At 35.5% G+C, this 14,035-nt stretch overlaps 1 protein-coding gene across 1 annotated transcript in view; it reads right to left on the bottom strand.

The window, feature by feature from the left end:
- The window catches only part of DNAJC1 (DnaJ heat shock protein family (Hsp40) member C1), a gene marked incomplete at its 5' end in the record, with an annotated part of 94,977 nt that overhangs the window by 43,285 nt on the left and 37,657 nt on the right, over nucleotides 1–14,035 (bottom strand). Inside the window, 3 exons of the mRNA XM_026039480.1 lie at nucleotides 8,688–8,781; nucleotides 9,943–10,040; nucleotides 10,965–11,130. Of these exons, the coding sequence (XP_025895265.1) occupies nucleotides 8,688–8,781; nucleotides 9,943–10,040; nucleotides 10,965–11,130 (358 nt within the window). The remainder of the gene's footprint in view (nucleotides 1–8,687; nucleotides 8,782–9,942; nucleotides 10,041–10,964; nucleotides 11,131–14,035) is intronic.

Below are 14,035 nucleotides of genomic sequence, written 5' to 3' on the forward strand. Positions count from 1 at the left end.
ATACATAATCAAAGTATGCATTAGGGACTGGCAAAAAAAAAAAAAAAAAAACCCCAAACAAAAAAAAATTCATTTGTTTCCCTGAGATACAGATTTTTTCAATATAGAAATATTTACTTAGAGAGTAGAATTTGTGTAGCAAAGGTTCACATATAATAGTATTGATATTATAGATTATGATGCTAATTGACAGCCTGAAAAGCAAAATGGAAAAGCAGTGAAAATGAAAAGCAYTTCTGATGACTGAATATAGCTGGTTAAGAGGCCGTGTATCCCCTTTTCTCACATCAGCAATCTGGAGGTGCAGGGAAGAAAGAAAAGTTTTTAATTAGAATAGTGTGTGCAGGAACACACAAAAGCAATTGCTCGGCAGCRGTCTTCTTACTGTGAACTCATTATGGTAGTAACTGTTCATGTTCAAAAAAAMCACAATTTATTCCTTTTTTAACAGGTTTTAAATTACTATCAAGTTGTTAAAAACAAATATTAAGGTTTTCCCCAATGATCAGGGTAGATTCCAATCTGAAATCTATTTAAGAAACTTGCTTATGAAATTAGAAGCCTTGCCACAAACCTCACAAGAATACACACATTTACAAAATTTGATGAATTAGTAATTATGAATTTGAGTTGAAAGTTTTCCAGTTTGAACCATTGACTGTTTAAAGATAAGAAGCATGAAATTTTCTTACTCTCACTTGTCTAAGAGACTGAGATTCAATCTAAACCAAAAAATCTACAGCAGACTTAAAATTCTTATATATTGTCTGTATATAGTCAAATTCTTGTCTATATTTTCCAAACAAGCATAACATTTCTTCCTATCAAAATTAATTGTGTTCTTAGATACATTTAAATTTTCTTGTTTATAGACAAAAATTATTCTTGCTTCAACATAATGATTCCACCTTTTATACACAGAGGAAGCTAAATGATTTTCATTCTTATCTGTAAAATATGCTAAAAACCTCGCTAAGCGCTTTTGGAATTTGAACTATGATCTGATTATATACATTTAAACAAAACCTGGTCTCATATATAGCGATATAAGACATTTAACACGTTTTGATAACAAATACCAACTTAAGCAGATGTTATTACTGCATCCAAAGGCAGAAGTCTATAAAATCGCCTAGTGCAAAGGTACTACAACACAGCAACTGTCCTTGGCATCAGGCTGGTCCCTGAGGGAGCAGAGGGCAGAATTAGGGTCCAGCTCTGAGCAGACCTTCCTCGTGTTTAGGGGAGATCTCACTGATGTAAGTCAGTGCTCCTGAAGAGCTGCTCTAATTCTCACAGCAGATAATAAGGTTTCATCTCCTCCCCACGATCCTTGCCTTTCTCTCTATGGCTTTTTACATCTKGACATGGGAAACAAGAAGATCCACTTCTCTGCTAGGTTTATGGAGGATATTGCTCTGCTCACAGAGGTTTTTTAAAGAGTTTGCATAACTTCTTGCTGCTAAAACACAGCAAACGAAAACACCTCACGTGCTCCTGTTTGGTCTCTGAGGTGSGGGAGATATTTCTTGGTTTAACAGAAGCAGGGCTAAACACCTCTGTATGTACAGGCACCACTGAGGATGACCAGCATTCCCAGGAGGTAAGCAGGGTTTAGGGAAACACATTCAGTTTCTATTTTATAACATACCATTACAAAACTGGGATTGGCACCAGTTCCCCTTTCAGTGTACTTGAAATAAGAAATCTCTACCATACACTGAAATATTTATTGTATTTTCTAGATTTGGGGCTTTCTTGCCTCTTTACGGAACAAAAAAGGGCAAAAATGTAATGGCCAACTTCTGCTGCAAGTTTGAGACATTCAGACTGTGCTGCATACCCAGCACTTAGACTTACTGATATCCAAAGAATGCTTTTGTTTAAGGCTATGATTTCAAAATGGATACAATTAACTGGCATTTGAATTTAACCCATTTGACACTGAAAGCCAATATTTGATGCTAAATTCTGGTGTAAAATCCATTATTGCTTGTGGGATCTCCAGACAGCAGACACTAGGGGGTAACTGTCAATCTCTCCAGCGTGTCAATCATGGAACAATTGGAAATGTGGCTCAGATGAAAATGAGACACAATAGCTGAACAACAAAGAAAACTAGTCAGAAGCACATATATGAATTTTAGCACTACTGCTGCTTTATAGATGGACTATGGGTTATCACTGCAAATAAAGCAGTACTCAGGTAACAATTGTGATCTTAGTCTTATAACTTATTAAACACAATTTATGCTGGCTGAGGCCATAATCACAAAAACCAGGGAGACTACACATTTTGATAGCACATATGAAAAAGTTTACATATGATATAGAAATAGAAAGCAAACAAAAAAAAAAAAGGAAACTAAATGGATTCTGAAGATTTTAAAATTAAATCCTTCCCCAAAAAAGCATCAGAATTAGCTCTACAGGTTGTAAGGAGAATTCAAATGACACATCTGAGAAAAAAAATTTTAGCCAAGCTATATACATATTAGACCTAGTAAGTTACAATAAAAGAAAAGCTGAAAAACAATTTTAAAAGAACTTAAAAAAAGTTCCTCTAAAACAAAATATTAGCTTTCAAASATATTCAATTTTTGTCATAAAAGCATTTTAAAACGCAAATATGAAGTCAGGAACTATTCTAACAGCAGGTTCCATCTTACCTAATCCAAACACAGAAATATTTTGTTCTTACTTTCAGGAGCTTGAGAACTTACCAGAGAAGAAGACCAACACAAACGTGTCAGTTTTCTTCACTACCAAAGTAGCATCATGGACTTAGTCAGGTAAAAAATGAGGAAAGAGGGCTTATACATGCTAGATTATTACTAAAACCCATTTTACACAGAAGGAAGAAAATGTAAAAATAGTCTATTTTGTAATTAGCACTTCTAAATCACAGTTCAACTGCCATGTGTAAAAAGTTTCACTGATTACACTTGATTTTCAAAAAATGCTGCGGAAGAAAAATAAAATTGACAAACATTTTTACTAACTTTTAAAAATATCTTAGTAGTAAATAAAAATGAAAATATTATAAAGTACTTATAACTCAATTCTTCTCTATATTGATATTGTCTGCTGTCAATATCTTCAGAATTTCCAAGAAAACCTGCACTTACTACAGAGTTACCTAAAAACACAAAAATAAACCCCTTGACACTGCATTTCAGATTTTTTTTTTTTTTTTTAAATCAATGCATGCATATTTCATTCAAATTGTACTAATCCAGGAATTAACATCTTCGGTTCTGATCCTCCTTCACTGCAGTCTCTCCTCGATGCCTGGGGGGCAAGGAGGTTGTGCTGGCTGGTGGTTTATTTTGCAATTTTTTTCTCTCCAGCCAATCTTCCTGACTTCCTGGTCTCCCTCAGAAAGCCCAGAGATTAGGAGAAATAAGGCAAAGAACTTGCCATACTGACCATAYGTGAATCTTTACGACAGATTTTGTGACAGGATAGAGGCACGTTTTACTTCTGTGGGGCGAGAGACTCCTACAAATAAAACATTTCTCTAAGAATTTACAAGCAACTGGAATAGTCCCACAAGTATATTTAAATCATTATACTAAAACCATTTTCTTTGCATTGATCTTATTAAATCAATGTATACATTTAAAGATGATTTAACRATGAATGCATGTATACATTGATTTGTATTAACTTACGAAATTTGTATCAACTTCCTGAGCTAGGGTTTGATCTTTAGGCCCAGCGKTTCTTATAATTTGTGTGAGAGAAACATCAGTCATGAAAAGAAGAATGTTTATATAGGAGCACTGAAGAACAAGGAGTCACTATAGATCACTGCAGCATTCAACCTTCAATTTGCAATAAAAAATAAGATGCATTATGCCACAGCAAAAAACATTGTGAAAGTTTAGCATCCYCACTTCCATTTCTCTTCATCATTCTCATGGTTGCTCAATGGCAAGCCAAGGAATGTTTTAAGGGGGAATCCTGCTTTTCAAATGCCAGGCTCCTGGCTGGGCACAACTCGTGGGCAGCTCCCCAGGCCCCGGCCTGCGCCAGCGGCGGCAGCCTGGGCTCACACACACCCTGCTGCCTGTCTCAAACGCACACGAGTGAAATAAAGGAAGCCTGAGGGAAAAAGGAGGCCGCAGGGGCCTCCTTCCCAGCCACGGCAGCCCCGCGCCGCAGCGGAACAGCACACCCCGCTCGTGAGGCGGGAGCCACTGTCACCGTGTGCCCGAGAGCTGCGCCTAGCGCCACCCGCCTCATGGGCGCGTGGACAAGTGTGAGRTGCCTTGAGGGAACAGAGCAAAACGGGCTACCATGGAACAATGGGAGGAAAAAGGCACGTTTCTTTAGTGACCAGTGTTCGCCCAAAACGAGGGTAATGCCACAAGGGACTTCCTTTCTCCAGAGCATCAAACAGTACCCAGTTGAATGCAAATTATTTCTCACTTAGATACATGCAGAGAACTCGTTTTATCATCGATTTCCCTGACCTGCCTCTAAGATCTAATTGACTTTGCAGTCAAGAGCCTCATCCCTACTTTGGTTCTTCCAATGGCGGTGAAATAACAGGGAACAGAGCAAGCGAAGGGGCAATCACTCCAGCCTCACATCCCGTGACAGCTCCCATAACATCTGCCAACGTCAGCGTGTTGCAACTCCTCCAAACCCTATAAACCTGGGAATTAGGCAGATATATCRCCTCCGAGGTGCCTAAATCCCTTCAAAAATCTTTCTGAAGCATGCATTATTGAGTGTGACGAAATATATTTTAGTGTCACACTACAATTTTATACAAAGTCATGTAGGGAGACAAAAGTAACCTACAAAAAGAAGACTGAATTAAACTGGGAAACATTTAAAATGAACTTTGCCAAAGGAGATGCCCTGCTGGCAAAGCCTCTCGAGTTTAATGACACATTGCCAATCCATTTAAGGCCAGAACTGAACCATCTCTAAACAGGTGTTGAAATGAATCATGGATTAAAAGAAAACCTGAGGAAAACCTGCCAAGAAATTAAACACCTCTGGGTCAGTAGTTTGAATCTAATCCAAGCTACTAAATCAGCTACAGTAATTACCATCTGGTGGTGTACATAAAAATAAATTACTAGTCYTTCTATTTTAAGCCACTTCATAGGAGCCAATGGTCTTTAAAAACAAAAGTTTTGATCATAATTGAGGGCAGTGCAGATAACCCCAGCAGGTCCCACCCMGCCGGGCTCCCTGCAGAGCTCTATGGCCTCCTAGCACTGCTAGCAGCTCCTGCTGGGGTAGGCAATAACTAATAATATTTACTGTGTTATTCTATGGATAATAGAAAAACTTAGTTTTCTTTATGATCAGTTTCTGTATGAAATGGAGAAAAAAGCTTTCTGCTTCATTACAGTCAGGCCAACTGCAGAATCGCAATGTAACTAAAAAAAAAAAAAAAAAAAAACACCCAAGGCTTTCAAGTTCTTGCTGGCATCAATGAAAATAGTAAAAAAATAAAAACATCCATTTCTAAGCTTCAGCATATAAAGCTGAAGGAAAAGTATTTGTCTGGAACACAAACGGACACTCTATTTTCTATTTTCTGAAGGAAAACAAGGAATATATTGTGAAGAATAATTAGCAATATTTTGAAGAGATAACACTTTTCTTAAATTGCAGGTCAGACAAAACTCTGGTCAATTCTTTGGGGAATAAACTGCATTTTACATACGATTCTTCTGCCACCAAAAATAGTATAATTAACACAACGTCTATTCTGTATTGCATTCACCATTTGAACCAAAGTTCTTGTACACTATATTTAGCTGTTCTATTTCTTTAGAAAAATAATTTCCAGTTCCAGTAAGCATTTTAGTTCAGTTTTGTTGCTCTGTTCAATAAAAAAGACACAGTCTTCTTCTGGGTCATTACCACAAGAGTAAACTAAAYGAGCTTACAAACAATTTGCATTCTTTGTTCTATATTTTTTCTTGTGCTTACCTTATGAGAATTAAATTTGGTAGTATTCAATGTAATTTACACTCCACTTAATGTTTCTTTGACATCAAATATATTTGATTTATGGTACACTTTAAATATTCTTTCCCTGCACTTCTTTAAACAAGCTTTGAGATGTTTCTTTCTCTCTCAAATTTAACTAAGCTAGATGCACAGATATAAAAACCTATTTAGTCTCCCTCAAAACACAACTGCCARCAGTTAAAAATAAACATTCATTTCTGAGTTTCTCTCATACTTCTCTCACCAATTTATCTTCCAATTTCTTGAGATAAAATGCAGAATACAATAAAATGGCACAGGCCATCAGAAGGGCATGCAAACAAAGCATTTTTCTTCACTAGAGGCCCACCTTAATTATTTTAAGTGCCTCCTTCTGAAATTTGACATTTTGAAGGAGCAGGGGATGTGGAAGAAAGACACTCAATTGGATAAATGAGACAGACATGGGCAGAAGCCCTGCACCCTGCACCACCCAGGCAAAGCAGTGGTGAGGAACGTCTGCACACTTGGGAATCTGGGAGCAGGGAAGGGGTGTGAGGGAAAGGATTCATGGAACTGATACCAGAGGTAGCAAAAAAGTTTTTTTTTTTTTTTAATATATATATATATATCTACAAGGTTTCCTTTGAGGGAGTTTTGTTTCCTTAATTTGAGGAAACAGTTCCATTATTTCAGYTAAAGTCTTAAGAGCTTTGAAACACAGTGGCAGAAGCAACACGTCATTGTAAACATCACTAAATGTCTGCCCTTTCCCATCCCAATTGTGGTTCTTTTAAATACAGATTACTCTTTTTTAGAATCTAACCTGCAACTGTATTAGTTGTGGATGAATGACAGTTAACTTTGAGAATAATTTGTGGGTTCTTTAATGACTGCAAAATTCATTTTGATTAACTCAATAAACATGTACAATCTATAGCAGCTATCCCTATGTCAGCCAGTGCAACATCTTGTTAATAAATTATCTGTGTAACTGCTATATGCAACACAGAATTATCCAATGCCTGCAGCTGTTAGGGGCTTCCCTTTCAGCTAAGCTGCCCTAGTGATTCTACTTGCACTAAAGCCTGAAATACATTGAAATTTCTTGGGCAATTTGGCCTAGAACTTCATATTTTTGCCTGAGTCTCTCTACAAGTTTTCTGACTTTGAATTCCTCTGTAACCTGCCTCCCCTGCCACCACATCCCAGCCTGCTGGTTTCCAATTTTCCATGGATTACTGGAGACCTTATTTTTCACCATCATTTATTTTAAAAGAGGCAAGGGTTATGTCACATGCAGTTCCTGCACTTAAAATGCACAGCAATAGGTACCTGCTAGGTGTCAAACTGAGCTCAACACATCGCTATACTCAGCTTTTCTGGCAAGTCCGAGAGATGTAGTGGCTGTTTTTGGAATTAAAAAATTTGAAAGGCCARTTATACTTATTTCTTTTATTTATTTAAATAGAGTATCTCAGAATCAAAAACGTGGGAAAATGACAGCTTAGAGAGACTATATGAATCCCTAACTTAAAATTCTTTTGTATTTTGTAATATTTGTATGTTCCATTAGGGAAAATAGTGAAAATTAGTTCCATTAGTTGTTAAAAATTTTCAAATAGGTAGCAACAGCAGCTAGTGAAGTTAATTCTTCTCCAGGCAGCTTGCCTCACTGAGAAAAGGGCAACAAGGCTCAACTTGGACACAAATTAGCAAGGTCCTTTTTACCTCAAAAACATGCAAGAAGATTAAGACGGGTTACTTGAGTAAACTTGCCATATTGTTCTGTCAAAACTTTYCAAGGAAAAAGGAATCTTAACTTGCACATCTCCTTGTAGGAAAATTTACAGTCTATAAGAAATGAATGTCTGATCTTTATGCTTGTATTTATTTCATTTATAACTTTTATATGATAYTTTTTGCTAACACACTAGTAATTGTGAACTGTAGGCTTTTTTAGGTTGCAGACAGAAATTGAATATCAATGCCATATGGAAATAGTTCACAATTTCAGTCAGACCTTAGTCACCAACTAAAAAAACCCAGAAGTTTGTGATCAAAGGACATGAAAAGGAGTGTCTGACATTGAAGAAATGATTTCAGTAACTGATTTTCTGAAAATAGTTACACGGTCAGAATACTAGCTGCATTTTACAATTTATACTATTGACTGAAGAAAAAAAATTCTTTGGATAAGTTTGCCAAATTAAAGCTTCTAATTTWCTATTCAATCTTTTTTACTTCAGCATTTTCCTGATATCTTTTTATATCACTATCCAATGACTTAGAAGGAAAATTCACTCAATTTAGAAAGTCACTTCATTGTTCTCTCAAATCTAAACTAGATATTCATATATACTATAAAAATATAGTACTTGAAATAACAAAAACATTTTTATTAGCAGACAATTAAGAAAAAAAAAAGCTATCCTGATTTGGATGTACACATATCACCTCAGCCTCATCATTTGCTCTTGCAGTTTTGCCTAACAGGTACTTCCGTAGGAATTTTCTAGCAGATTAACATCAACATTCATTTCTAATATATTCATAGTTTGATGAATCAATTAGATTAAAATAACCTCCAAAGAGTAATTCTTCTCTATATAAGGTATATACATTAGACAGAAAATTCATATGTGCAAGTACTATGGATTTGATCATACGTAACACTGTCAAGAAAARCCAAGGTAATATCAGGTACTATTAATTAATAGTATTACCTGGAATAGCTGAGGTAAAGCTTTCAMAGTGAGGCAGAACCAGATTCCCAGCTTGCAAGGGAGCAAGTCATGCCATTGTGGTTTGTCCAGGACTCTGCAGCCAAACAAAACTGTAAGTTTTTCATTCCTGCTACACAGCCCTACACAGCAGAAAGCGGAACCCTCCCACTACCTTGCAAAATAATTATCATTTGACAATCCATATTAAGATGTATAAATATTTAATACAAAAGATAGTTCTGAATATTTAATAGAAAATACATCACACACAACAGCTAGCTTCTATTCTAGCATCTACATATTTTAATCTCTTAAGAGGAGCTTTTTCTAAAAGGAAATAGATTCATAAGCCACATAAGCACTGCAGCTAAAAAATCTCATGCCTCACCGAAGTGTTCACAAGTGCTGACAACCAGATATGAAGACTGTAGCATAAACAAAACAATACATAAAAATTAATGTCATTTGCAGTTCACGGAGGCATTACTCACTGATGTCATCAAGAAAGGCGACAGGCAGAATGGTCTCTGATCTCCATCCTGCATTGATCCAGTTCCTGCCCCTGCTGTGTGAACTATTTAAACCCTTTATTTCTTTCTATGAATCAATAGAAGAAATGGTGCTATCTCTTGGTGTGTCCTGAAAGTCACTATTTCCTTATGTGTTCTTAACTAAACAGCAGTGTTAGAAGCCTTTATAAACACCTTTTTATTCTAAGCTTCTTAGGCATTTTAAACACAGCTTTTTCTAACATTTGTTTCTAAGTCAACGGGACAAAAAAATAAGCATTAAAATGCATTAAAAAAAACATCATTAGTGTAGCAATAAATTGAGGCTCAATTAAATTGAAATTTGTTCATTTAACCAATAGCAAAATCTGTTGACAGAAATTTGTTCGTTTTAACTAACAGCAAAAGACAGAACCACCTGCAAAATCTTTCAAAAAAAAAAAAAAAGGAAAAAAAAAGAATGCCAACTTACAAAAATAATACTCTTCTACTAGGGCAGCATCATTCGTTCAGTCTCAATCTTTTATTTATTGTTGATCTGCTCAATAAACACCATGCTTTTATTTATAAACCAGAAAATATAAACACATCTACACTGTCGCACTTAACACCAGCCACGGCTACTACCACAAATACAGATATTCTCCTCATTAGAGTGTTTGAAAGATTCAAGGAGAAAATGACAGAATTAACTCATAGCTGATAAAACGTTTAGAAATAGAGAAAACAAGAGACTTTCTTCCCACCTTTCATTTTTGTCAAGAGCAGCAAATTTGGCTTCATCCGTACTCCGGCCTCCTGTTTTTTTCTTCTTCTCCCTCTTTTTTCTGCTAAGCAGTTCATCCTTGACGTAGAAAGAACTACGGTTACAGGTCGTCATTAACATGTAAACCACAAATGTTACTGGGACTCTTCTGTGAAGGGTAAACACTAGAGTAGCATTTATGCAAATGCATCTAGGGGTCCTACATGATTAAGTAAAATGATCTATCTTAACAATAACTGTTGCCATGGCATCCAGTCTTTAAACACACATGAAGTCCAGTTCTGTCAGTCATGTGTATCTCCATAGCAATCAAAGTTTTCTAAGAGAGGCCAGCATTCAACTTGCCTCCTTTTCTCATTCATCAACTTTAATAATGCAGTAGAAAAATAAAAAAAAAAAAAAAGTAAATTGATGCTAATATATGATTTTTTTTTCAAGTTATACTTAGTTTTTTTAGTCTAAATGTAAGACACTTTTATATACCAAAAACTAAGATAAGCATATAATGTGGTTTTAGACTGCTTACCAATATCTATTTTGTTAACAAAAACCCTGAACAAAAAAGCGTTTCGATGAGAACAAAGGTAAAGCAAGTATTACTACCAGTCAAATAAAAATAATCATTTTTAAATTACATTTAGGAAAAGCTTAAAAATGACTACAGCAGCTTACAGCAAATTCTGCTTTAGCATATGATTCTGCTTCAACACATGACAGAAGAGTATTTAGTGCTCTTCCTTCTTGAAACTAAAAATCAAGAACTATCTCTTGCTATTTATTATCAATTCTAGAAAACGGATAGAGTATTTTTTAAGACTACTACATCAGATTCGCTGAATAACTTATTCTATAATTATTATCATCTTAAATGTAACTATTTTAAAATATGATAAACGCAAATTCAAAAGCAGTGAGGCAGGAGAGATCCCTGTAACACGCCACCTTTGGCTGAAAGCTCAATACTAATAATTGAAGCAAGTTTGATTTATTTGCAATACTTACCAGCTGTTTTTCCAGGTAGATTGACCAAACCACAGCATAATGGCCCACTGTGAGTATAATGAACAGGAGTAATGCCAGCTCAGCATTGCTCATTTTTCTCACCCGCCTGTAGTAGAATACAGGCTGTCGCCAATCTGGTAGACCATTGATCAGAATATCATCATACCTACGGCAGCAAAGACAACAGACTTGCATGGAGAGCTCCAAATTAAATAAGCCAAAGCACCTAATTGCAAAGCAAACAACATCCGCAGACTGAATAATTTACAAACACTTACACCCAGGCAATCRTTCAGTATTTTTTATAAGGCAGCACAACATCCTTTGTCCACTGCTAGGCTTGGATCTGGAATCTGAAGCCTCATGTTGTGGAAATTTACYTGGTCTCACATAGGAAAAAGGAGCATCTCAATTGCTCCTGCAGCATCCCGGCTCATTCACTTAGGAAATAGCGGAGTGGTAGAAACGTTTCCGTGCTCTACCTGCCTATTGCTGTCAAGTCTCCATCACAGAAGTGAGTAACAAAAAATATTTAATGCAAAGCAGCAAAAAACCAACAAGTCTCAACTACTATAAATCTTTTTTCCTTTCCCCAATTTAAAGCACAAATGCTAGAGAGAGGGAAAAGTTTTTGTTTTGTTCTCTAGAAGCACTGTATCTATTAGGTAAAAATGATGGCAGAATTAGTAAGTATTCTCTCTTCAGATAGGAAATTAAGTTAAATTAAGTTAAAGCTTGATTACAGTGTTGGAAAACGAGGTTCACCACAGCTAGACTATTCTGATTTTCTATTTGAAAAGCTGTTTCCAAATTCAAATTATTATAATACTGCTTGAATTTACTAAAATTACTGTCTGTATGAAAACCATTTATTCAAGCACAAGCAAGTTTTCCCCGACACAAACTTCTTGAAATATCTTAGTATGTTCATAGTATCAACTTTTATTTATAGATCACTGTCATCAACCAAAAAAAAAAAAAAAAAAAAAAAAAAAAAAAAAAAAAAACTGCTTTAGAGAGTCAGGCAAGACTTAACTTCTTTTTAGCTAAGTTTTAAGGTTAGAGTTTCAAACAGAAATCTATAAACTGAATAAACAGGTTGTGTTCGAAGACACAACCTGTTCATCTTAAACTGAGCACGACTCATTACATATTCTAATCACACCATTTCCAGAATTAAATCTGCACTGAAAGGCCTAATTTGGTGCAACACATTGACCAAAATATTTTAATTAAAAATATTCTGAGTTAGTCGCAGGCCTAATTACAGGAATAGAAATAGGGTCTATATTGTCATGCAGGTCAGTAGAACTCAGTAGTAGGTTTTTCTCAAGTAAATTGACCGATCCCGGAATAATAGCGCAGCTGCTAAACTGCCAGTCTTGACATGTAAATCAATTTAAATGCAACAACTGCACTAGCTACTTTGATAGTTATTAAATTGATACCTTGGAGATGCATTAAAAAAAATCCACAGTTAAATTCATTTTTAGGCAGAAAAAGAGAAACTCTCTTTAGGCAAATAAAGAATCCACTTTAACTCAGCAGCTCTCGAAAATCTGACTTCTGATAAAACGTTCGTTCAAGTTGGCGAACGTGGCTAGATTATTTCTAGGCAAAAGACTGAACATCACAAGACTCTGCTGTGTTCTGAACAGCACCCTAAATAAAATCTGCATTATCAAATCCAATAAGAATACTCAAACTATTATCCAGTGTAAGTTTTAATATAATAGATTTTCCTTTCCTAMTAAATCATAATGAAGCTGCTACTGTATGAAGAGCTACTGATGCCTGAACACAAACTATCYGCACAGCAAAAATGCTTAGAATTCATGTTGCTTCAGAATGAGAATTTTTGCTTAACTATTTTTTCTGTAAGAGTTAAGTCTCAAGAAGAAGAATGCACAAGTACTAGCATTTAATCAAAAATACTGTATTTTCTGGGTATTTTAGGGTTAGAATACAAAAAAAAAAAATTAGAAATCAAACCATTTTAATACATTATTTTAATRATGAGATTTCACAAAAGATACACCTTTCTGATGGAGACTTTGGGGAAATACATACTGAGTATCGGGAAAGAATAATTTTCTACAGTATTACTGTAATTATGATTTTCTTAGTTATTTGTCTTTCTTACATAATAAGGAATGTTAACCGAGACGTTGCGGATTTGGCTACTGCTTAAATAAGCCCCGCATATCCCAACGGAAAAATTTCCTAATACTTAGAACTGGATCAGAACCGAACTGTTTGGCAAGCACCACCTATTATAAATTATCTTTTAAGAAAAAATAAATTAAGAGAGCAGAATCTCTTGCCTTAAACTCTTTAAACAGCCCTCTGTCCTTACTCGCCTGTCTGCTGTTCCCAACAACAGTCTCCGAGGATTAAGGCTCAGAATCAATGCCCTATTGATTTTCCTATCAATGAGCATTATGGCTCACACGACTGGCCATTTGAAGGGAAGATAGCTTCTATTATAACCCACTTTTTAGAATATATACTGTTAAAAGATAAATCACTGCTTTCAATAGTAATTAAGCTCTGTATTTGAAAAATAAAGATATCAGTGATTTTTCGTTTTTCAACTAGAAAATGATCCTACTGAAACTCAGAAGTTGCCCATAATTTTCAAATCTTTATTTCCACATTTAGGATGTGTTAAATAAAAGCATACATATTTGCCATTAAATTATTTTTCAATAGAAACCTATGTTAACTACTAAGGCTAGTCAGTTAACCCCTAAGCAGCAAGAACTAGATTCAATATTTAATTAYGAAGTCTTTTTCCAACTTATTTTAATTGCCTCTCTCTCTCTCTCTCTCTATATATATATATAGATATATATAGATATAAATATAGATATAAATATAAAACTGACAAGGAAACATCAATCTGCAGCATTTTTCTTAGGCATAAGCACACCGAATGCAGCCAATATTGGGCATACGAGTGCGCCTAGCAGTGGTCTCTGAAATGCGGCAGTCCGCAAGCTGAGCCCCTTTCCACAAAGAACCTGTCCGACACAAGACACAAAGACTCCAAACATTTATTTTTGTTTGTT

This window comes from Nothoprocta perdicaria, unplaced genomic scaffold (assembly GCF_003342845.1).
Source record: "Nothoprocta perdicaria isolate Ctin4 unplaced genomic scaffold, notPer1 scaffold_23, whole genome shotgun sequence".
NCBI classification, from domain to species: Eukaryota; Metazoa; Chordata; class Aves; order Tinamiformes; family Tinamidae; genus Nothoprocta; species Nothoprocta perdicaria.